The 23,947-nt window shown below is 42.2% G+C and overlaps 3 protein-coding genes across 10 annotated transcripts in view; 1 reads left to right on the forward strand and 2 right to left on the reverse strand.

Annotated features, from left to right (window-relative positions):
* Positions 1 to 430: 430 nt before the first annotated feature.
* On the reverse strand, positions 431 to 4,683 carry LOC114883126 (membrane-associated protein Hem). Of its 3 annotated transcripts, none has more exons than XM_029200598.2 (2): positions 4,556 to 4,683; positions 431 to 4,453 (listed from the first exon to the last, which is right to left on the reverse strand). In XM_029200598.2, the coding sequence occupies exon 2, from the start codon at positions 4,339 to 4,341 to the stop codon at positions 973 to 975; it is 3,369 nt and encodes a 1,122-aa protein (XP_029056431.1). In that variant the 5' UTR covers positions 4,342 to 4,453; positions 4,556 to 4,683; the 3' UTR covers positions 431 to 972. The 3 variants fall into 3 exon arrangements, with proteins under 3 accessions (XP_029056431.1, XP_029056430.1, XP_029056429.1); XM_029200597.2 differs by having other exon boundaries at positions 431 to 4,474; XM_029200596.2 differs by having other exon boundaries at positions 431 to 4,478.
* A 3,276-nt stretch (positions 4,684 to 7,959) lies between these two features.
* On the forward strand, positions 7,960 to 13,395 carry LOC114883139 (tubulin polymerization-promoting protein homolog). 4 transcript variants are annotated; one of them, XM_029200620.2, is made up of 4 exons: positions 7,960 to 8,284; positions 10,870 to 11,239; positions 11,309 to 11,444; positions 12,031 to 13,395. In XM_029200620.2, the coding sequence occupies exons 2-4, from the start codon at positions 10,878 to 10,880 to the stop codon at positions 12,211 to 12,213; spliced, it is 681 nt and encodes a 226-aa protein (XP_029056453.1). In that variant the 5' UTR covers positions 7,960 to 8,284; positions 10,870 to 10,877; the 3' UTR covers positions 12,214 to 13,395. The 4 variants fall into 4 exon arrangements, with proteins under 4 accessions (XP_029056453.1, XP_029056456.1, XP_029056455.1 ...); XM_029200623.2 differs by lacking the exon at positions 7,960 to 8,284 and adding an exon at positions 8,739 to 8,866; XM_029200622.2 differs by lacking the exon at positions 7,960 to 8,284 and adding an exon at positions 8,903 to 9,018.
* A 359-nt stretch (positions 13,396 to 13,754) lies between these two features.
* Positions 13,755 to 23,947, reverse strand: part of LOC114883135 (protein TANC2) — a 34,585-nt gene continuing 24,392 nt past the window's right edge. For 2 of the 3 annotated variants that reach the window (XM_029200612.2, XM_029200613.2), the window contains 15 exons: positions 20,188 to 20,558; positions 19,866 to 19,986; positions 19,661 to 19,801; positions 19,409 to 19,549; positions 18,393 to 19,022; positions 17,989 to 18,320; positions 17,642 to 17,920; positions 17,118 to 17,561; positions 16,781 to 16,987; positions 16,320 to 16,586; positions 15,937 to 16,232; positions 15,405 to 15,853; positions 15,033 to 15,334; positions 14,532 to 14,951; positions 13,755 to 14,461 (listed from right to left, as the gene is read on the reverse strand). In XM_029200612.2, the coding sequence (XP_029056445.1) occupies positions 14,159 to 14,461; positions 14,532 to 14,951; positions 15,033 to 15,334; positions 15,405 to 15,853; positions 15,937 to 16,232; positions 16,320 to 16,586; positions 16,781 to 16,987; positions 17,118 to 17,561; positions 17,642 to 17,920; positions 17,989 to 18,320; positions 18,393 to 19,022; positions 19,409 to 19,549; positions 19,661 to 19,801; positions 19,866 to 19,986; positions 20,188 to 20,558 (4,703 nt within the window). In that variant the 3' untranslated portion in view covers positions 13,755 to 14,158. The remainder of the gene's footprint in view (positions 14,462 to 14,531; positions 14,952 to 15,032; positions 15,335 to 15,404; positions 15,854 to 15,936; positions 16,233 to 16,319; positions 16,587 to 16,780; positions 16,988 to 17,117; positions 17,562 to 17,641; positions 17,921 to 17,988; positions 18,321 to 18,392; positions 19,023 to 19,408; positions 19,550 to 19,660; positions 19,802 to 19,865; positions 19,987 to 20,187; positions 20,559 to 23,947) is intronic. The other variant, XM_046287210.1, reaches the window with a different exon arrangement.

Below are 23,947 nucleotides of genomic sequence, written 5' to 3' on the forward strand. Positions count from 1 at the left end.
TCGGGGTCTCTGGTACCCCGTGGCGATATACAGACTCGCCGATGCATTGGGGTCCCTGACACCCCAGGATAGTGCCGTGGCGGTGTGCAGTCGCCTGTGTTTCGGGGTCCCTAACACCCCCGCCATCGGCCCTCTCGCCATCTATATAAAAGCGGCGCAAACTATTCGTTAACTTACCGGCTGCCGAAGGATCAATTACCGACTGTCGAAAGTTTAGTCGATAAGTCGGTAATTTATTAAGTAGTTTCCGCCGCTTTTGTATAGATGGCGCAGTGGTCGAACTTTAAAAATACTTCATTCTAGGCGGTCTTCTCAAAATATAAGTTTGTCAAATAATTATTCTAATAATTTTTCGGTCTTGTAAGGTACTTGATAATTGGAACTTGGATTGGTCAAAGATAAAAAATACAGTTTTATACATAGTTTTATTTATTTTATAAACTATTGTAAAAGTTACAATTGTACATTAGAAAATGTAGCATATCGAGGCGATACTTATTTCAAGATACGTGTGTATTTCAATTCGAAGACAGACAGCATTTTACAATTCAAAATGTAATATAAAACGTCGTTCTCTTACTGTACGGATCATGTATAATAGAATCCTGTGAAAGAAAATCGTATTATGTGATACGTGATAGAATATCTTAAGCCAGGTATCAAATATGAAATACAAGGTACTGTTTCTATGCAAAATGCATTATTTCAAATAAATTAGCGCAAATTCTTTTCTTCCGACCATTTTAAATACAATTGGAAACAGACTTACATCTCGAACACAATAAAGTTCGAATTTATTTTAAGCAGTATAGAAAAAACAATGTTACTAAACGGCATATCCGTTAAATAGAACATTTTGCCACTTTCCTTGTAGACTGTTAATAAAGTTCCTTCTGATTCCATTCTCCATACAACTGGACGTAAAAAAATGGCCCTGAGTGGCAAGTTCAAAATATCCCCTTTATTGTAATTTTATGGCTGCGAATGTTCGAGCTTGTACACATCATGATATGCATTGCGTATCAACGCGTATGGGAAGCAGCTCTCCAATAAATCCATAGTCAAAAACGGTGATTCTTGGACAATTTGATCCAATAATAAATACACAGACTCCCTGTTTTTAATTGCTTCTTTGTCGGCTTCCTGGCCAAGTCTGAGCAAGCTGGATGATGCTAAGGCAAGAAATTCTTTCATCCTATCCTCCATATCATTTTGCCCGCATATCGTGAATAATGCACCAAAAATATTGTTTATTGCTGTTGCCATACAGTGTATATTATTCGAATGGCCCTCCAGAGATGCTCGATAAAAGGAGTTCTCGTTTCGTGCCAATTTGGGAATCGAAACAGCTACGAAAACCATCAACAAACAGACTAGCAGATGCTCATCTTCGTCTACCTCTGATTTCTGGCTCCTCAACGCGGCTGTTAACGTGGGATCAACTTTGCAAGTTAAACCTGCAGCTGAAGTCATTTCCGACACAACGCGCATGGGGTCGCCCGATGGTAAGTGATGACGGAAGTCTAGGATCGAGCTCAGAAGGAACGGTATACGTTCCTCCAAGACATCGACCAAGGCAGACTGGGCTAACTGTCTGAAACTTAAAATTACACCTATAATAGTAACTCGTTGCAACACGTTGTCTACGTGCTGCAATTTTTTGAATTGTTCCTTCATCACTTCCGGCTTGTCGTAGTTCGTTCTCAGAGCTATCAGAACGTCCTTGTTCCCGGCAACTAGTTTCTTCAGTTGCTGCACTTGACTCGCTATGTGCCACATTAAATTTTCATTCAACATCTTCATACCGTACGGTCCGATGAGTTCAGCCAAGGCTCTCAATTCGTTAATGTCGGAGAATTCTTCCGCATTGAACGGTATTGCTCCCTCTACCGATAAGCTAACGAATGCTCTCTGATTACTGGAGTAACAAATATTCCCAGCGCTGACCCGTCTCAGCAAAACCTCCGAGTACCACTGCGTATACAGAGCAGCTATGGTTTTGTCACCATGACTGTCTAACTCTTGAGTCTGCTGAAGCAGGGCATTATTAAATACACGTGTAATATCTATGTGCACGTAGTTTTCAACTGTCTGAAGGACATTCATGTATGATCTAACGCTAACGAAGAGCTCTGATGGTTTAGCTATCTCGCTAGTGTCCGGATTGTACATCACCATACCAACAAGTGCTCTAGCAAATCTTGATTCTAAATGCTGATGCAAATATTCCCTTGGGGCAAAGGTATATTCCCACACATTGATCGTAGGACAGTAATTAATAGCATAACATAATTCTGTTAATGCCATGTGAAGTTTATCCATGGTAGTTAGCTCTTCTCTGGTTTTTCTATAACTCTCTATACCAGGTTTATGAATTTCATACATATTCTTCTTATTTTTGTCTTTCTTCTTCCTATTGACGACTTGTGAGATTAGCAAAGCGCAATGTTTCGCTAATAATTTGTCACTCATGTTACACTGTTCGTCGCATATGGTTGTGATAATATTTTTAGCCTCTTTGGCCATTTCATCTAGAAACATGTTAACAACGGATAAACTTCTTTCCCGGATGTGATGACGCTCCTCTGGACAAAGTTCATGCGTACAACTTTGGAAATGACTACATATCAAAGGAAATGCGACGATGTATCTGTTTTGAGCAGGGAATTCTAAGCACATGTGAAATTGATCTTCGAATACTTTACTGTAAAAGCAGAAAATTGATAGATCAGATGTTTCGACTAACATTTCGTCGAGATTATCGACCATTTTAGTATGAAATACTACTGTATCCATAAAGGATGCTAATTCTCTATTATCCGCCAGATTCATGTTACATTTTGCTATCGACATGTATGCTTGTAATCTGAACCAATCCAACCGAAAAGCACGGAAATCGAACAGTTCGTTATCTTCGACTTGTTTTACTGTTAGACTAGCTATCTTAGAACACATATCACTAAGTATCGCCCCTTCGTCTTCAGGGCAAACCGGTAGATTTTGTATCATTTGATCTAATGCAGGAGCATCAAATCCTGATAAGAATTGTACATAGTACCTTTGAAGTACTTGAGAATATTTCTTCACTAAAGCCCTTAATTCTTCGCAGTGAAATAATAATTCCGGCAACTGACGATCAACCAAATCTTCACTTCCTCTTCCTTTACTTTTTCCTTGGGTAGGAGGATTCACACCATGTCGCAAAAGCCATAGAACTTCGTCTCTTGCATGAGAAAGTCCCATCAAAACTAAGAGAGCTTTTGGCCCCAAAAGACCAGGTTGGTCAGTTAAAATTAAACCTAACTCCTTCAAAGCAGTCCTTAAAAATTTTCTTCTTTCTCTGTGCCTGTAACCAGCTTTCTGTATTGCTTGATTATAACATTCTTTTACTTCAGATACTCTCTTGCTGTATCCTTTTATACTTTCAAAAAATGTTTGTATATACTGATGTATGTAAATCACTTCATCTCTGAATAAGGCCAGAACCCAGCCTGATTCCAAAGCTGTGGTCCAAAGTTTACTAGGCTGTTCCTGGTTTAAAAATGTATGACATAATGTGAACCCTAAAATAACCCATCTCTCTATTCTATCTAAACTTAAAGTTTCACAGGACATGGTGTCTGTTGCTGCTGCTTTAAGTATTTGTCCAGGACTTCCAACAAGACTGAGTTTTTGATCTGCTCTCCATGTATCAGCTGATAAATTTCTTCCAGGATATATAGGCCATAACGAAGTAAGAGCATTTTTCAGTAATTTTGAATGAGGTACAAATTCTTCTGAAAGCTTTTTTAATGGTGCATCATAATCCATAATCATTTGACCCAAACGTGGAAAACTAGAATCAGATTGGCTGTGTACCATTTCATGAGCTGCATTAAATAAACCTAATACAGCTTTACGATCTTCCACTTGCGATAAAAGTATCATTAAACTAACATAAGTAACAACAAGATCTAAGTAACCTTTTGTTAAATCAAAATTTATTGTAATATCCATATGAACACCACAGGCATCCATTGTGGTTAAAAGTTCACAAACATTGTCTTTGAAATCAAGCAAATCCACAAATGTGTAATAATACAATGACAAAGATTTGATGATTTCATTGCGAAGATTTGTAATCGTTTGAAGTCCCTTAACATCAATGTTGGGAAACTTTCTGACAATTGTCTTGATAGAAGACTCTAAACTCTTATCAGAGAGAAAACCAGGTTTTGACTTTGCATCACCACATGCTTTCTTTATATTATAAATCCGAGTTAACATTCCAATACCTCTATCATTTAGAATAGTTAGCTTCTCAGCCAACTTTTGTTGACTGGGTACAATAGGTCGTGCCATGATTATATTATATTCCTTCTTATGTGATCAACATAACTCATTCACTCGCTTCTTTGGTTTTAAATGACAGGAGACCCCACCCGTGGGGGTAAGTTGCCTTCACCGGATGCGCCTAAAATAGAATGACCCCTTTCTTTCTACAAACAAATTTTACACATTTGTCATACTGCTTTTTAAAAAAGTAGTACACTGTGTTTTACAAAATATATCTCACCTTTCTTGCTGTTGCATGTTTAATCCAAATCAATGACACAATACAAAAAACCTTATGTGTACGACGCTTATTGCGTGAAGTACTACTCTTTTAAATAGCAGTGGTGCCAATAGTTGTCATACCAGTGACTACAGTAAGTGACTGTATGTTACATACGTACATACACCTTCGAGCACGCTCAGTGTCTCTCTACGGAAAAGGGCGTTCTAATTTAATTTAATTTAATTTAATAATTTATCCCTTTCCCATGCGCTTTCTAGGGACTTTGGCTTCTCTTATGTCCAACGAACTATCTGTCATTTTTGTCAGCATGGTTGGTGTTCCTGCTGGCGTGAAAATACGAAACAGGTATAAATCCTTTCATACTGTTACATCATACGGCATACCCTTTATCATACTTTTCAGTCAAGATTTATTACATACTGTTATTTCTTTATATTTCTCGCCATACTGTTAATTCTTTTTACCATAATACAATACTGATAAAGTCTCTATATAATACTGCTCATTTTCTTTCTTTTCAGTCTTTAAATTGGACTCCATCGGTTCACTTCTTTCGTTCGAAGGGCTTTGGTAAGCACTTTACACTTTTATTATCACAGTATTTGTGCTTGTTTGTACCACAGTTATCCTACTTTCTAAACGCATCCTTACCTGCTCGTTAAGAAAAATTAATAGATAGATAAATAGTTGGTCGCTAAAGCGAGTCGGTTCATTAATTGACCAGTAAAATGAATAATAAACTCGATTCAAAAGTCGGTTGGCAAAATAATTAATTACGCTTAATTGCTACCGTCCTCCCCGTCCTCCCCCAGGGTACAAGATTTCCCCATGTTAAACAAAAAAAAACATTTACAGCCGCTGATTAGAGTAAAGGTAGCTGATTGGGGCACCGTTGTCAACCATTCGACCTAGAGCGAAGTGGAACCCCCTCACTCTTGTAGCGACCGCCGAGAGATGCGGGTCTACCAATTAAACATACGTATACTCTTATTTCATTTTCTGCGTTCATTTAATTTGCTGTATTCATCTTCATAGCTTACTGAATAAACCCATAATTAAAAGGATGAACGTGTTAATTTTATTACTTCTGTGTACCTCGCCTATTACTTTATCCTTTTCCTTATTATTTTACTCCTATTTGCGGGCCCCACGGGGACCACCCTCCCAAATCATTTATTATTTTATCCCTTCTCACGGGCCCCGGCTCACCCTTTTCAATTATTTATTATTTTTCTTGTCTTTGAGGGCCTCACGCGACTCAACCCTATACCTCTTATATTCCTGTATCCCTCACATATCAGCATCCTATACATCTCCGCTTTTATTATATCCCCACATTCCTTATATCTCTGTATCCCTCACATCTCCGTATCCGTTACATCTCTGCACCTTTTACATCGCTATATCCCTAACATTTCTATATCTCTATAAATAAAAGGGAACTAAATTTTGCAAAATTTCTGGCCCTCTGGCGGCAAAAATTTGAACTAATTTTCGATGTCGATTCAGCGCCCTCTGGCGGCGGAAAAAGGAACTAAATTTTGCAAAATTTCTGGCCCTCTGGCGGCAAAAATTCGAACTAAAATCTCGACGTCGGTTCAGCGCCATCTGGTGGCGGAAAAAGGAACTAAATCAAGCAAGGTTTCTGGCCCTCTGGCGGCAAAAATTCGAACTAAAATCTCGACGTCGAGTCAGCGCCATCTGGTGGCGGAAAAAGGAACTAAATCAAGCAAGATTTCTGGCCCTCTGGCGGCAAAAATGCGAACTAAAATCTCGACGTCGATTCAGCGCCATCTGGTGGCGGAAAAAGGAACTAAATCAAGCAAGATTTCTGGCCCTCTGGCGGCAAAAATTCGAACTAAAATCTCGACGTCGATTCAGCGCCCTCTGGTGGCGGAAAAAGGAACTAAATTTGTATGAAACTTTACTTACCTTTACTTACCTTTACTTACCTTTACTTACCTCTACCCGCACCAGTGTTTGTAGTATATTATTATATTTATAATATATTTATTATAAGGGTTGCAGTGATACAAGAGATGTAGGGATATAAGGATTGCAGTCATGTAAGGAATGCAAAGATATGAGGGTTGTAGGAGTGTAAGCAGTAGAGGAATGTAAGGGATAAAGGAAGGTAAGTGTTAGAGGAATATGAAGTATTGAAGAGATACAGGGGTGTAAGGGATGTAGAGATGTAATGACTGCAGGGATGTAAGGGATGCAGAGATGTAAAGGATGCAGGAATGTAAGAGAAGCCGTGATGGAACGAATAGAGAAATGTAAGGGATGAGAGATGTAAGGAATGCAGGGATGTAAGCGATGCAGGAATGTAAGAGAGCCGTGATGTAAGGAATAGAGAAATGTAAGGGATGTAGAGATATAAGGAATGCATGGAAGTAAGCGATGCAGAGATGTAAAGGATTGAGGGATGTAAGGGATGCCGATATGTACATACACCGCCTTCCCCTATGAGGTGACAGGTGTCTTATGTAAGATTTTACAATGAAAAGAAAATAAAGGATTGCAAGGGATGAACAAGGGATGGATGGGATACCCACGAGAAGAGACCCATAGGAAGGAATAAAATAATGAATAAAAGGGATTATGAGCTGAAGGCGACAAGAGGGATCAAAACATAAATTTCATCACTTTTGTGAGTTTTGCAGTTGAAGCTAGTTACCAAGTTATCGGCCGACCGCCGATTAATTTCTAGATCGGTTCATTGTCGAGTATTTTCTGCCATTTTTGTATAGATAACGCTATATTCAAAGATCCGCGTACATACCACTGCCTCTTCGACGGCCGAATACCGACCAGGCCCTCCAAAAGTCATAAGTTCATAACAACGATCGTCTAAGTGTTAGAATATCTTGTCGACACCACACAAACGTAATCTATCCTTTTCATAGTGTTTTATTACTTAAAGGTATGAAATAACCCAATAATCTATCATTACGTGATCAAATATTTATTCTCACGTGTCGTATGTTTCAACTGAATGGTATCGTTAAGGGTGGCCACTTGACTCGTGTGACAAGTTGTTGAGTCACACTACTTGGACGTAGAAAAGTCAACTTTAGACTCATCCGACATTCACGGGAACCGGGTCAAGGTGTTCCCGAAAGTCGATTCTGTTTGCACATCGACGTTTCTACTTTCAAGAAGCTTTTTAACCCTTTAACGTGTACATAACATAAATGTAAATTTTCGATAATGTAAATCTTGATGTTAAAAGATGATAAAGAAAGGAACTTGCTTGCACCGTTAAGCAAACACTTAATACAATTGAAACTTCCTTGTTCGTTGATCACTGAATGCGTAAACAGGAGAGAAATCGTCTGTCAACGTTAAACGCATTAACACCGCGCCAACACCAGCATTACAAACTTCACGCAATCGATTCATTAAACAATTAAACAAGAATACTGACATCTAAGGTATTAAAGATAGGAAGATAAAGTAATGATTTTCAGGGATAGAAGAAGAAAGTAGGTGATAGCTAGAACGACGAGCATAGTCGAAGGTGTTGCTAGTGTATAAAGTGGGGATGATGTTGGCGTTGGGTGGCAGAGGAAGCTCAGTTTCGTTCGCAATCTCATCCAGACTGGAATCACGGTGATGAACGCGTCGAAAGTCCACTGAGAATCGCGTCTGTAACAGAGGAAATTTCGGCAATCAATAAACTGTGAATTCGAGGGATTGCAGTTACGTGTGATCAATTAAAAGGTGATTATTCGTATTAATTAAGAAAGATCATCCAGAATCACCACCCTTCTTCAACGAGAAGATCGACAATTATCAAAAGCAATTGACAGTATTTAAACTAGTTCATCCACGAGAGTGAACGTCCTAGTATTATTAATATCGTGGAGGTTTTCATTCAAGTCACTGACGAGACACGTCTGTTTTGAATAACATCTATTTACGTCGTTGACGTAATGACCAAATATAAAGTCGGACAGAATCATTGCAACGGAAGATAACAAATGTCGCGTGTTTAGCTTCTTCAAACAGGACGCGGACGAGACATGGACGAGCGTGCACTGGCTGGAGATAAGGAGAAACGATGTTCTTTTGACAGATAAAAATTCTCGTTTATCGCGAAGTACAACGGTGTAGTCAGTGGCGAAATTATAAATTAATTCGTTGGTTTATGTTACGTGTACGTTTCGTCAGTTTAGGTCACGATTGACTTACAATTACAACGTCGTTTGCGTTGCTTTACTATTGCAATTAACACTGTAAAGATTTCTTGAAATAGACTCGTAGATAGTGATTTTTTCTCCTTCTATTTTCTACGTTTCAAAGATAAGTATTTTATCAGATTAGAAAACAGTCAACGTCAATTTTTCAAGGCACTCGTTAAAAGTGACTTTAGTATTCCTTCACCGAATGAGTAATTAAACATTCGCTTAACGAAGCTCCATAGTCTTAAAGTTTGCAATTTTATCGGTCGTCAGGTACAGCCTTCAGCAGTCGATACACTTAGCATTTTAATCGTTTCGTCCGTGTAGAAGCGAGCCGTTTTGTTGGAACAGAACCCTACGGGGTCTCGTTTCGGCTCCAGGCAAGGGTGCAACGCAGTTTCAAAGATATATTGAGAGGGTGACTGCGTGCACCCTGAACGGGGAGATCGATATAACACATGCGCCCTGCGGCACAGATTCAACAGCTTTTCAACTTGTACACAAACCAGTGTTCTCTCTTCTCTCTCGTCATCTGCTCACTCGTTTTTTATTCTCGCGAAAAATCAGTGGAATTGTCAAAAATTACTGAATTCCACATCCATTCGTAGAGTGATTGTCTGTATCTGGTCATTCGAAACCAATTACGTGTAATTAACATCGAGATTCTAAAATTATTTTCGCGAAAACCTCTCATAAGGTGAGTTTAAATTCTATATAAAATAATGGAGTATATCTGTGCTGTTACGTGTAATCAACATCGATATTCAGAAATTTTTGGAACACATTACGCGAAGTTGAATAACAGACGAATTACTGAGTTATAAATATAGAATGCCTGTTGATCCGTTCAGGATTAAGGTCGTAAGAAAAGGTAGGGATAAATGTCGCAGAAATTTGACTAGAATTCGGCACGTGTTACTCTTCGACACCTGATGACTATTACTTAATCGACTCCTCGCTTCCTGTTTCTCGCTAATTGCGTTAACGCGCCTGTCGTCGTAATCTCTATTTATAGTCATGAAATAACAACGTCTATCTCGGTAGTATTATGTCGTCTCTTATCTTTCTGTACAATTCACCTGCGAGTGAAATCGTTTCGAATCAATATTTAATTAGAATTTAAATATTTCTAAGGAACCGATCCTGGGTGTACATAACATTGTTCCGCATGAAATTAATTTTTATTACATTTAAAAATTGAAAAATGTAGAGATGCCGTATTCACAATTTACAATTTTAGTCCTTGGACGAATAGAAAATAAAACGATCACGGTTAAATCGTATCTCCTATATTGTTCGCTAAATTACGAATCGTTGAAGCTATGTATGAGGGCGATTGAAAAATTGAGGAAGTAATGAGGAACTGCTGAGAATTGCGTTTAATACCTCGCTGTTCTCGATTTCAAGAACTTCGATCGACTTTGTTCCACTTTTCGGTACAAAAAAGTTGGATATAGCGGTCGAATAAATTGCATATTGAAAGATACTATTTTACAAAGTGCAGAAACCGCAGTTTCGATAAGACTGTTGGTCTCGAGAAAAATAGAACTGAATAATTGAAGAGAGACTACTTTCATCCGATCGGGGACAGAAAGCTGCTCCATTGTACCTTCGAAGCTTCCATTAGTAACAATAGCCAAAAACCAATATGGATGAAGTACACAACTCTCGATAACCAGTCAATCAATGGCCATTAGCTAAACCTTTTTCGGAATTTCATTTGAGTACCAGTTTACCGAACTTTGTTAACTTAATTGAGAAACAATGTTCGCGATAAGATTTCCTGAAGATCCTTCCGAAACGCTGTACCCGAGATCCCCTTAAAAAATCAACACTGAAGATTGTATTCACCTTAAATCAAGACGTTTACGTAACGTTAATACCATTTTCGATCTCTCATTAATCTCTGATTAAAACGTAAGTGTCAATTGCATGGGAGCGCCTACGGGAGTTATGTTAAATCGATAGCTCACGTTACTTGACCCCAATACGTCACCGACGCGTGAAACATCATGCAAGCAATTCATTCTTTTTCTTTTCCACTTACACCTGACCCTGATGTCTCTAAGAAATCGCGGAAAATTCTTCTGAAATTTCCTTTATTATTAATTCTGAAAACTTCAGGTATAAGGATGCAAGCGGAGAAGACGGAGAACGAGACAAACGATGCAAAGGTAGAAATGAACGAGGTGGAAAGCGAAAAGAACGAGACGAAAGTGGAGAAAAACGGGTCTAGCGATGAAACCGTGACGACGAAAGCGGCGAATTTGAAGATCGACGATGAGACCGGCAGCTCGACGCCCAGCAGTCCTGGCGCCACTCAGTCTGGCAGTTTTTTGGCGAATTTCAAGGCGTTCTCGAAATTCGGTGACCCGAAAAGCGACGGAAAATTGATCAACCTTAGTCAAAGCGACAAATGGATGAAACAGGCGAAGGTGATCGATGGAAAGAAGATCACTACCACAGATACAGGGATCTATTTTAAGAAACACAAGTACTTGACTATTCTTACTTATTGAAATAATCAATAAAAGATAAATCTTAAGTTCAATTGATTCGATAGATCCATGAAACTGGGTATAGAACAGTACAAAGCGTTTTTGGAAGAGTTGGCGAAGAGTAAGAAGGTCGACTTGGCGGAAATGAAGAAGAAAATGGCGAACTGCGGTTCTCCTGGAGTAACTAGTGGCGCTGGTGCTGTAAGTAGCTTAGATATTCTTGACAAATATAACTTTCTATACCGTTTACAGTGTAAGTAGTTCCATTGTTCGTTCTTAAATGGTAAAGAAACAACGAATACAGGACATGGCCATGTAAACGGTAATCGATGTCCATAAGTTTTACCCACGTTCTAAAGCAAATGTATGTAATCTGTTTAATTTGACGACCTTGTTTGTCATCGATATCAGTGATGAAGATTTACAGTGCTGTAGACATGATTTACAGTGACAATTCTTTAATTGACGATTCATAACGCCCACGTTAATTACACCAGTGGTATTTTAAACGTTGAAATAAAAGTTTCTGAAAGATAAAATTAATTTACCCAGGGACAGAGAAATGTTAAAAGTGTGTTGCTCTGTACATAAAGAAAAAGTATGAGGTACTATACCTCGTGTAGAGGATATCGATAAAATGTTATGCAGTCGTTTTGATGAAATTTTAAACTGTAAATTGATGTGTCATAAGTCATATTTAGCGATACTTTTATGTCATCAAATCACGTCCGATTTTCCATGTCCCGAAACTAGATTAGACAAATTATCAAGAGATTTCAATTTTCAGGCTGGAAAAGCTGCGTCCACGGTGGACAGATTGACAGACGTGAGCAAGTACACCGGTTCCCACAAGCAACGATTCGACCAGACCGGAAAGGGCAAAGGTATCGCTGGTCGAAAGGATCTGCCCGATCAGTCCGGTTACGTGCAGGGTTACCAGAACAAAGACACCTACAATAAGGCTCACTAGTCCCTGATCGCGTTCTTCTGTGATGTCTTCGATACTCTGTTGTCCCGTCCACGCACTTCACACGAAACGCATCGCGTTGTCGCGTTCTTGCCCCGTCTTCGCGGTCGTTCTTCCATCGCAGCTCGTTTCGAACGAAACTACAGCTGACAATCGAATAGGGAACGATGTGAGATTCACGCGTATCTCTTCGCGAACCAACGAGACGAAGGTACGAAAGAAACATCGACAGATTACGTTTTCATAGATGATTCGACCACATGGAAATATACTCGGGAGATGGTCTCAGGACGCGATTCGTGGACTTTGTACACGATCTTTTTTACTGTTTCAAGGTTCGTTTAAAACACTTTCGAAGACCGTTGCAGATACAAAGTTCGCGTGACGTAAAAAAGGCTGGTCAGAATGAAATAATCGTTTCCTTTCGTACACAACGTGATCCACATAGAAACGAGCCGAATGACGAAATCGAAGTTGCAGAGCAGACTATCGCATACTCTTCCAATACGCTTCGAAGATACTCTCGAGCGTGCTTGACGCAGAAGCTACTTTCGATCGTGAAGCAGATAACATGTACAATTAAAATGGTATACCGGAAATCGTGCGCGATTTATTCTTACGATATTTGCATTGAATACGTAATAGATTAAAGTGTACTTACTTAAAAATCGTGGCCGCCTGCGCGATGGCGGTGAGCTTAAGACCAAAATCCGTAACTCGGTACTAACTATTCGAGACATTCAAGCGAAGTCTAACGCGTAATTATTATTCACTCTTTTCGAAGACACCTTTGCGAGAGCGATAGAAGTTTTTTTTTTATATTGAAAAAGGTTTGTTTGATTTTTTTTTAATTTTCATTCGAGATAGACGCACCCCGTGCGTCATTCAATTAAGATTGATAAATTGCGACATAGAATTACCAAACCTTCAATTGGTAAAAAAAATGCAATAATTACGAGGTGCAATAACTCGAGACATAATCTGTAATAATAAAATAAAAGACTTAAGGATCTCGAATGAATTAACATAAGCTTTTTGAAAATAGCTTTCGCAGTAATGTCTTCAACGCATTAATAACGCACTTAAAAAGTTTTCTCTAATCGATGTACACTATTTGAAGGGATCGATGTTCTCCCGAACGTTGATGGCCCAATTATTTCGAACAATAAAGACGAGTTGAACGAACGCTTCTTGTAGTTTCTTGTTGTACACTGAAGAGATGAGGAAGACTGCTTATGGGTTTGGTAAAAAGTTCGTTTATTTTTCGACCTACGTGCACCAAGGCAAAGACAAATAACATTCGTAGCTCGTGCGAATTCGAAGTGAGGCCTGTTTAACGAGAATTCGAATTATAAATCGCTAATCGCGATCATCGAACAGATTACAGGGAAATAGGTGTACTAAATATGCTTGGCAAGCGAGTGCATTAATAATTAGGTATGTCGACAAGACTCGTGGTGTTTCAAGTTACACACTGGAATATCGCGATAGTCTTCTCTTCACTTGAATAAACGAGAAAGAAATACTGAGAGAAACGGAGGAGAAACAATTAAATAACTTTCATTTAAATTACAATGACACTAGAAACCAATTTTCATACGCATAATATAATACAAATATTTATAATATATATATATATACTCTGTATTCGATACGAAATCGAATGAAACGTACAAAAGAAAAACATCCTAACACGATCATGCAATATAATTGCACAGAAGAAAAACAGTATTAAAGCCCTTGCTACTCGGTTCAGCGAGCAGGAAATGCAAGGAGAAGGAATATTTCTTCGGGTACATAGAACGTACGCAACGAGTCGTTAAATAAGCTTCGACGTTTCAAAAGCGAGCTTTGAACTATCGAGAAATGATCAGTTCAATTATCTTATATCGTTTTCTTTCCCTCGTAAAATAGGGGTCGTCTTAAGTAATTCGAATTTTCCGCGAGGTTATAATTCTGTAAGAGTATCTACCGATGCTCGAAGCCGAGATCGGCAAAGAATATCGCCAGATCCCTTGCTGGTGCCTACCCCGTCCAGTCGAGAGACAATTTCCTCTCTCAAAGTGACTAAAACGCGTCGATCCTGTCGGTTCTGTGGAGGCGCGATCTGCAACGCTTCCTGGACATCGGACAGAGCGTCCTCCAGCAGCCCAGAGTCTACACGCGCCTTTGCCCTCGCGTAAAACGCTTCGTAGGACACCGGGCGAACTTTAAGAGCCTCGTCAGCGAGCTCGATTGCTTCCGCACATTCCTGCGCAAATAAAAATAACGTTGGAAGACAACAAAGGCAAAGGAGCAATTAGTCGAAGATGTTCACTCACGTTCATCTTGCGCTTGCATCGACTGAGATTGAGCAAGAAATTCAGCCGAAGTTGCGCAAACGTCTGCAGTTGCAGCATCATGTGACCCTGCTCCTGTCCCTGACAGTCCTCCTCAGGAGATGCTGGGAACTTTCTAAGAGCATAAGCGTACCTATGAGACGCCTCTTTCAGCCTGTTCTTCCGGTACAACACGTTTCCATCCTCCAGAAGTTTGTTCAATAGAATTAAAAGAACGTCGGGTTTGCCAGCCGCCATCGCCCAAGTGGCTGGACCCAATTTCGCACCGCGACGTAAGAAACACTGAACTACTGGTATGTTTCGACAGCCGATTGCTCGGTCCAAAGGACGCATTCCGTGCAGGTCGACGTGCTCGACCGCTGCCCCCTTTTCCAGCAACAATTGCACGAGCTTTGGATTGCCCTGATGAAATATTTATCGTAAGATTAATTTAGAAAATTTGATAGAATTTAAATCGACACGCTGATATAGCGAAAGTCCTACTTGGAACGCAGCTAAGTCCAATGGAGTCCTGCCGGTATTGTCGTTGCTGTTAACGTCAGCGCCATGATCGATGAGGTTCTGGGCGGCAGCTAGTCTTCCTCTCACACAGGCCCAGCACAGAGCAGTTAACCCTTCCTTGTCTTTGCTCTCTAATACAGACCCTTTATCGAGGAAGAGTTCGATCAGGTTTGTATGGCCTTCGGAGGCAGCAAACATTAACGCAGTACGTCCAACAGGATCTCGTTGGTCTAACAGGGACACCGCATCGTCGAGGAGACTGTCGGTACTGGTGGAGAGGGTTCCTGAATCCGCAACATTGTATAAATATTTTCTGTTGATTGATTCTGGGATCAGGAACTATTAGGAGCATACCTTGAAGAAGTCTTTCAGCAGTGCCCCAGTGTCCCTCCCTGGCAGCTAGCATCAACGCGGACAGACCTTTGGCGTTTACAGCAATTGGACTAGCACCCCGTGCCAACAACGCCGAGACTGTGGCTGTAGAACCGTTTGCAGCAGCAATTGTCAGAGCAGTTTCGCCTATCAGAGTATCAGGACGATCTACGATCACTTCTGCCATGTCTAACAGGTACTCTACCACGGATTCGTGACCCTGGGCCGCCGCGGCGACGACAGCCTGCTGAGCAGCCTCTTCTCGGCCTATGTCCTGAGAGCCTTCAGCTTCGTTTTCGCTAGCTGGAACCACCCAATCGCAAGCCAGAAGGTAACCAACCACTGACAATCTACCGTGTCTAGCTGCGTGGACCAGAGGACACTGTCCAGCCATGTCTGTATGACCCAGTGATGCTCCAGCTGCGGCCAACCTGTTTCGAAGATCTCCATTCGTTTTCAAACTCGTTCCACTCGAAGATACCGATCTTACCGATTCATTCTATGTTTATCTTACCTTCTGACAACGTCGCAATGACCACGGGAAGCTGCCAACGACAACGCCGTGCAGCCCTGACTATTGGTCAACTCTACATCCGCGCCAAACTCCAACAGCAACGAGACCATTTCAACAGAACCCTCGTGCGCATACATGCAAAGGGCTGGAGCGTTGCCTAGGTACTCGGTAATGTGATTCGGAGATGCTCCTGCCAGCAAAAGCAACCTCGACACCTTCACGTTCGGACTGTAGATGTTCCGAAGCGTGCAGAGCGCGGAGGAGACGCATTCCGTCGACGATGCTAACCAGATTGCCTGTTCGAGATGCAGAGTAACATTTTGTAAACCACGTGTTCCATGGGAACTCTGCTTCGTTATGCAAATTAGAACAGGTGTGATTACCTGCAAATCCCTCGAAGGCCAACACGGAGCTACGCCTCTGTAAACGTGCGCCTTCAGTATATGATGACCCAGTTCCAGTGCTTTGTCACCGTGTAACGGTGCCTGAAGGCGTGACAGCCTGTACGCAATGGCTGCGTGACCTAGCCTCAAGTCGCAGAGGAACTTGGTCGATTCTCCCTCATCCCTTCTCATCAACCACTCCCTGAACGACGGATGGAAGAACATGTACGTGTTGTCCAGTCGTTTCACGAGGAATCCAGAGAGCATCTGATAGAAAACAACGGGGCCATTGTACATCGAATAGGCGGACTAGCGTTGCGAAAGGGAATACATTGTTCGATCGTTACGTACGAATGGTTGAGACTTACGTAGTCCATTTACGAAGCGAGCGATAGAGGAACAATGATTCGAACAATTAGACAGGTCGTTCGTTTCGTGATAATGTACGCGTTGATACTTACTTTGAATCTCTGTAGAAAATCCTCCCATGAAACGAAGTGGTCCGTGTTCAAGGAGTTCACGGAATAGAATATCTCTGGCAGAGTCAGAGGATAGAGGGCTGCCAGACAGACGCCTAGCAGAGGTTGAACCTTGTCGAAGGAGGTTGCGGTGGGGAATCTCAGATTGAAGTGCAATTGAAAAATCTGTGCCAGGGATACCGGCAGCACCTGGAATTGCAACGAGTATATACCGAAACGTTAGATCGACTGAACATTGTTCGGGATAAAAGACATATCAAAGTTTCTTTTAACCGTCGTGAAAGCGAGGTACATCGACGGATACGATCTCGATGCTCACCTTGTAGCTCGCTGATTTAGCCACCAAGTGTCCACTTTCGATAAGATCGAGCGTCAGCTTCGCGAAGAGAAAGCTGCCTCTGGCTAGTGCGAGTAGATGCGAGGCGAATCTCGTTTGATTTGCGCTACACGAAGACTCGGACTTTCCGTTCACCGATGCAGTGACGTTCGTTTGAATGGCTGGACTCTGAGCTAGCCTGTAACCTATATAGTCGGACAAGTCTTTGGTGACGTAGTTTCCGGTGCCGTCGTTCGGGACTCTGTCCAACGAGACCCTAGTGTACGGTAGCTGTTTCGCACACTCCAGCAGCTGTGTCCTTACTGTACAGACGATCTTCAACCAGCTGGGAAAATTCGGAGCGTGCCTGGTCAGGAAGGATGCTATCGTGTCGCCTCTGTCTGGTCTGTGATACTCAGCCTCGCAGACGGCGTCGATTAATATCACCTGAATCATATTCAAGGTTCCATTAAATAAATTTTAATCGCATCGAATATTTCGACTGATGGATTTGAAAGGGATTGTACCATGTTGGTGTCGGGAAGTCTGCTCATCTTCTTCAGGGTGCACAGAGGCTCGATGATGCCCCTGGAAAGCGCGAGATCGGGGTCAACGGTGCACTCTCTTTGCGACAAAGAGCCTTGAATGTGAGGTTCAGAGAGTAAGTATTCTCTGTAAGAGATCAGTTGAGGAGCTTGACAAAGTTGAGCTGCTAGCGAATGAATCAGGTCTGGTACCAGACAGGTACTATTGTTGTCTGCCTGGCAGAAATGATAGGCTACAACGTGGGACGCCAGTTCTCGAACCTAGAAAGCAACATTTTCATAAACGAAAAACCTTAAAAATACTTCAGCAAGCAGACTCGAAGTTTCACCTTTTCGTTCGTATAACGGATGCTAGCTTGCAATACTGAAGTGCAGTTCGTTTTCTCTTTCTCCTCGGCTTCCTCGCTGATCTCCAACGAAAGAGGCTGTTCTCGCCTCCGTCCGAAACAGCTGTGTTCCACCAGTTGCAGAACCAATGCAGTCTTTCCAGTCCCAGGTGACCCAGAAACTAAAACTCCAGGGCTGGAACCGTTTATCACCGACTCTACCTCTTGCAGTAACCACTGGCGACCAGTGAACAGGGGGTCGGTTTCCAATAAAGGTACTTCGAAGAACAGTGGCTTCAGGGTCAACTGTGTCGCGTGGTGTTGCACAAAGCGTACTAGAATTGAAATAATCGATCAGACATATAAATACGATCGCCTTGATGGTAGGGAGAAATGAAATATCTTACACTTTGCGTCAACAGTTCCCTTCATGTTTCCAGCCCTGGCCGACCTTCTGGCGCAGGACCGTCTGTTCTTAAACTGGCCAAGCTCGTCGGATTGACCAGGTTGCGAGGCGTTCACGGAATGTCTTCTAGGGGTTAGGGGGCTCGAGCTGCCGTTCGACAGGCCCGAAACGGATACGGACATCGACATCGACATGGAAGTAGAAGCTGATACCGAGGTGGAGATGGAGGCGAGACTTCCAGCGCTGTCGCAGTCTCTGGATTTGCTTTTGCCCTTGACTTTCGCCTTGGGTTTGATGGGACACCGTAAAGCAGCGGCTGCTTCCGCCTCGCTCGACGTACCGGTCAACGTGGACACTGGACTGGTGTTGGTGGAGGCCAAGGTTTGCGTCTCGAAGCTCGTCAAGCTGCTGAACGATGCTGCCGAGCTGTCGTGTCCCTGAACGGGCACCCTCGATTGACACGCACCTGCACCGGAGCGACTCGAAGCACCGGGCAAATCTGTCGTGTCCACGCTGCTGTTTGCTCGAGCATGATTCGAGCCTAAGAGAAGTCCTAGCCTCATGTAGAGATCCGACTGCGACGACTTTCTCGTCTTCGAGGACAGAGGCTTCACGCAGCCGCCTTCGTCATCTGAAGGTTACAAGAGAGATTCCGATGTTAAACGAGTCACGATTAAATAATATTTAACAAAGGATGCATAAAACCAACAACAAAGGAACCAGAATAGGTCCCATTTCAACTGGTCTCTCCTTGCTGAAACGAAACTCGTGCTTCAAACACACCAAACGCAACTGTGGATAATGAAAACGACATGCTGCAAACCTAAGTGCTCTAGGATAGGTGCGAGAAACAGGAAAGCCCTTGTGCCAGTGATTGGAATAAAAAGTCTACTCGGATAGCAAAAAAAAACGAGGTGTATCCCATCGAAAGTGTCTCCCGTTCGTCAAGCACAATCTGTACACGTAATGAACTCTAAACACGACAATGCACACTCGATTCTAGAAGTGTCTTCCTGCCTGTGACTTTGCTCCTCGAGTCGATAAGCTGGTTCAGACCATCGTTCGCCGTTCCTTGACTGTTGCTCCACAACGATTTGATTTTCCCCAGGACTACACCCGGCCATCTTGACCTGCCCTCCCAAGACGAGGCCATCCAAGCTACACGCGTGTATCCATGATTAATAATTAGTCGAAGCTGTTTACCGACTCCCCGTATGTTCTATCTTTTCATTAGACATTGATTTTAATCATATTAGAGTTGAAGCTTACCTGACAAAGCTGATGGGTTGTCATTCGCGGCTGGTTCCGGGGAGGATGCTCGTCTGGATGATCTTTGGGGTACGAACGAGCTCCTGAGGACCTTTGGATTCAAGAAGAATCTTTTCCTCTGATTCGGAGGGGTGGGACAACCTGCACAATAAAGAAATTGTTAATATTAACGTGAAATTGATGAATCTATCAATTGTTTACGTACTTTGGGTCATCATTTGAAGCTTCTGTCGTCCATGAGACGCGGAGGATTCCGGTAGTACAGGTGGTTTATTCTTCAGACCCTTGGCCATCCCCGAGGAGGAGACACTTCCGTCAGTCTCTCGCTGTCGCATAAAAAGAAAGAGGACGGACAATTAAACGAGTTAAGTTCCTGATGAACACGTCGAAGTGCCAGCGAGTAATGATCGAATAAAATGCACGGACAAGGATTCTCCGCGAACAATGCCATTCAGACGTTTCAACTTGTTCTCTCGTCGAGGTATCCAGGTTTGAAAGTGTTACTCGAGGATGACGATGACGCTTACGTGCATGACTCGTGACGGAATATTGGCTCTCGTGGTGACTTTCGTACGAGGTCTGGGGCTGCCGCAGAGAGAGTTCACCGTTGATGACTCATCGATCCAACCGTCCGTGGGCGCGAGGATGGACACAGGCCCTGAAGAGCCGGTGAACCCCTCCCTGAAGGGTCCCTCCAGGCCGTCGTCGTCGTTGAAGTCGGCGTGCAGGCAAAGCGGGCATGCCTCGCTTCGGAACAGGCAGGAATAGCAACGCTCGTGGCCGCACGAGTCGATCAATCGACGTTTCTTCCCCTTATCGAACGGCATCTCGCAGGATGGACAGGTTGAGCCTCCCAGCATCCCTGTCGACTCCACGAGTGCTCGGATCTGTGCCAGATCTGCGAATGATTAGAAATGGATTCAAGATTTTGACGATATAGATATAAGTTTATTTCTTTTCAAAAACATGATCATTTTCATTACAATGGGACGTCTTCACGGTCCGCGACTTCCGTGAGACGTATCAAACACACATACGTTCTACTTTAACGAGTAACGCTCGGTTGGTAGCCATTTGACAGTCGGAACCATCTGTCACGAACAATCTGTACGAAGGAACCATGGTATATCTCGGTCAGTAGAGACACGTGGTGTTTCGGGGAAGCGCCGTTCGTTCATCGATAATGGATAAACGAGCCGTATACTCGAAGGCGCCATATACTTAAAGGATTCTAGAAAGTGAGGTCAAGAGGAGACCTCGCGTGTTGCTCCGTCCTCGCGTACGGGTAAACGTGAAACGAGAACCTGCTGCTGGTGCTTCTATTTCTGATCCACCATAAAGATCCTCTGTCTCCCGATCGATTCGTGCCTCCTTGTACCGTTCGTCATCGCGAGAAATTTATAGAAGAACTGTGCCTAACACCGTGACCGCTAACACAAATTTCATCGGATATTTAAAGGGTTCGTCCCCCCTTCCGATAGAAGAAAGGGGACGTTTTTAGTTTTTATTCAGGGTGATAATCCGAACGATCAGAAGAAAGTTCAACGTTCGCGGAGAGGAAGAAACAGGGAACGTTTGAATGGAGCAAGCTATGCAAATTGCAGATTAATACGATCAACGCGAGTAGTTGAGGTAGTTAAAACGTGGGCGGTACCGTAACGATCGCTTTGTGTAATTGAACGAAGCTTGGGGCTAGGATGCGACCACTGCGAGGACCATTAAATGGCACGTTACTTTGCTCCTGGTGTTTCAATCTATTTTCAATTATTCTCGTGATCCTGTCAATTTTCCAAGACATTTTTCTCCTTAACCACGTATCCTTGAAATGTCGTATCGACGTAAATCAATCGGTCGATGAAAACATAGGTGCGTTCAATGGTGTGACACTAATGCACCGTATCAATGCGTTGGCACTTTTCAATACGAAAGGGGGAACAGCTTGATCGCGTTGGTATTTATGCGGAATTCTAAAGGAATGTCACAGTCAACGAATCAATTACACAGGGAAGATGTATTTAATCGAAGGGGGGCAGGGGTCGTAAGCCCGATGCGTGGAAGAGAAACATGGCGATGGAAAGAAGGAAGTAATTCGGGTCGCACGACCCTTTATCCCGGTAAGTCCGCGCGAGGCAGGTGCAACACGAATCGCCTGGGTTACCGTAAGCTGGGTCAACGCACCCGACACGTAGAGAGACCTCGCTTCCACGATAAACTCGTACAACGATGTCGTTTTCTCTGCAGGCATCACTGACTCATGCGTTTCCGTTGTGCGTGTATCCAGTTTCCATCTACGCGTCGCCGCTTCCATCCAGATTTATGGACAACACTGGAGACCCGACCAGTTGGTATCGAAGGTCGAGGAAACGTTCATAAGATGCCATTTTTTTTTTTTTTTTTTTAACCCCTTCTGTCGTTTTCTTTTATTGGCTCAATCGATAGAAGGATTGAATTTTCGTCGAGTCACGAAGAAAAACAAGCAGAAATCAGTAAAGTGGAATCGATCGAAAGAAGTATGCCAATTGGTAACATTAGCGGTAACATTTTGTAATTTAATTTTCTCCCAGTCATTTTCTTCGGAGCGTTTCACCGGCTTCGAATGAAAGAACACTAGAAGCTCTTCGAACGTGTGTATTTTCCATGGTGTTGGGTGATCGTAAATTAAGAGAGAACGGTGCTTTTTGCGATCGTTAGAAGAAATCTCGGCAATCGAGTAGCGTGGCTCGGCTATATTAAGCCTAATTTTTCTATCTCAACCAGCCTCGATAGTCACGATCCTAGACGTTTCACTAGCTGGCATTTTGTATTGTAATTTAATGGTCTTCTTCGACGTTCGATGATTTTTCTTTTCTTTCTACCATTCGATCTAACAAGGTGAGAACGAGGCATCGATGCAAGCCTGAAGAACAGTCTCTTCGTGCGCTGCGAACCGTGTAAATCCGGCATCTATTATTCCCACGTTTCCTAGACCGTGACGGTTTGTAACATCAAAGGCTCGATCGAGTGGGAGTTTTTTTTTCCTTTCAGCTTTTTTTCTTCGCAGGATCATAGGGCAGCTTTATCGCGACTTTCTCCGCTTGTTCCGCGAACATGAAGAATGGAGAGCATCGTCGACGCAGAATCCTTCATAGAGGATCAATTGCTTTTTCAATGACGCAGAATTACACACCCTATTATTTGCTTCGCAGTATTTTCAGTTTCGAGGCAATCGATTAAATTCAAAGAACATATTTAGAAACCTGTTGCTTCGATGTTTCCCCTTCATCTTCTTTCCAAGGGGTACTTTTCCACCCTTCTTGAATGTTTTATTTTTACCTAACGACTAGCTTTACGTTAGGGTGCTTTCTCTGTCGATTGCCAATTATTTTACCTTATATTACAAATCTCTATAACAGCAACAGCTAGATCACTAACGATAGGGGAGAGTAGATTTGAATTGCAAAGGGTTGATATCTTTTACGATTATTTGGAGATTCTAGTTACATAGGTGATAAATGTTGATACGTACATATTCAATTTCTAGAATGGTTCCGCATTCCTCACCCCTTTGCTCTATCCTATGTCGAACCAGTCTTGGAGTCACACTTTATCGTTTTACGGTTTTTACATTGAGCCGAACGGGAAAACAGTTCTCACCCAATCGAAACGTTTCACGGTGTTCTGCGTTCAAACACGAAACGCCTTTATGCAAAACAGGAAGCGCTCTCGTGAGACCGTAACTCGGTCGTCCAAAAATCTAGCCGGGAAACTTTCCCAGGGGACTACAAAACTACTGGTCCATCAATTTTTTATGTTTTCTAAACACCCTGACATACTTTCTTTAGTTTTAACTTTTCTTTCTTTTTCCTAATTTATTTATTATTTATTATATTGCATTACCTATTAAAGTATTATAAGAATTCTTAAGTATCTCTATATTTCACATTAATATTAAAAAAATGACAAATTAAAAAGCATTTAATAATTCATACTCTCGTGTCAAAAATGTCAACAAAATTAGAATAATTAGATTCTGAATCAGTCATTTGTCGAGTTCCTCCTACTTTGCACTTATTTGCAATGCAATTTATAGCGCAATAAAACGATAACAGCCATAATAATCGTTAAATTTGAAATCAATCATTTGTCTCTACTACTTTTATTGAACTCGTTTGCGCAACATATGTATTGCCCGTTAATAATCACGAGTAATAACAACAATATATAAAAGGAAGAGAGGATCTCGTTAAACGTTGAACTTGATCGCTAATGCATCTTTTTCTTGGAATATCCTCGATTGATACCCTCTCC

The sequence above is a fragment of the Osmia bicornis genome, chromosome 9 (assembly GCF_907164935.1).
Source record: "Osmia bicornis bicornis chromosome 9, iOsmBic2.1, whole genome shotgun sequence".
NCBI lineage: Eukaryota > Metazoa > Arthropoda > Insecta > Hymenoptera > Megachilidae > Osmia > Osmia bicornis.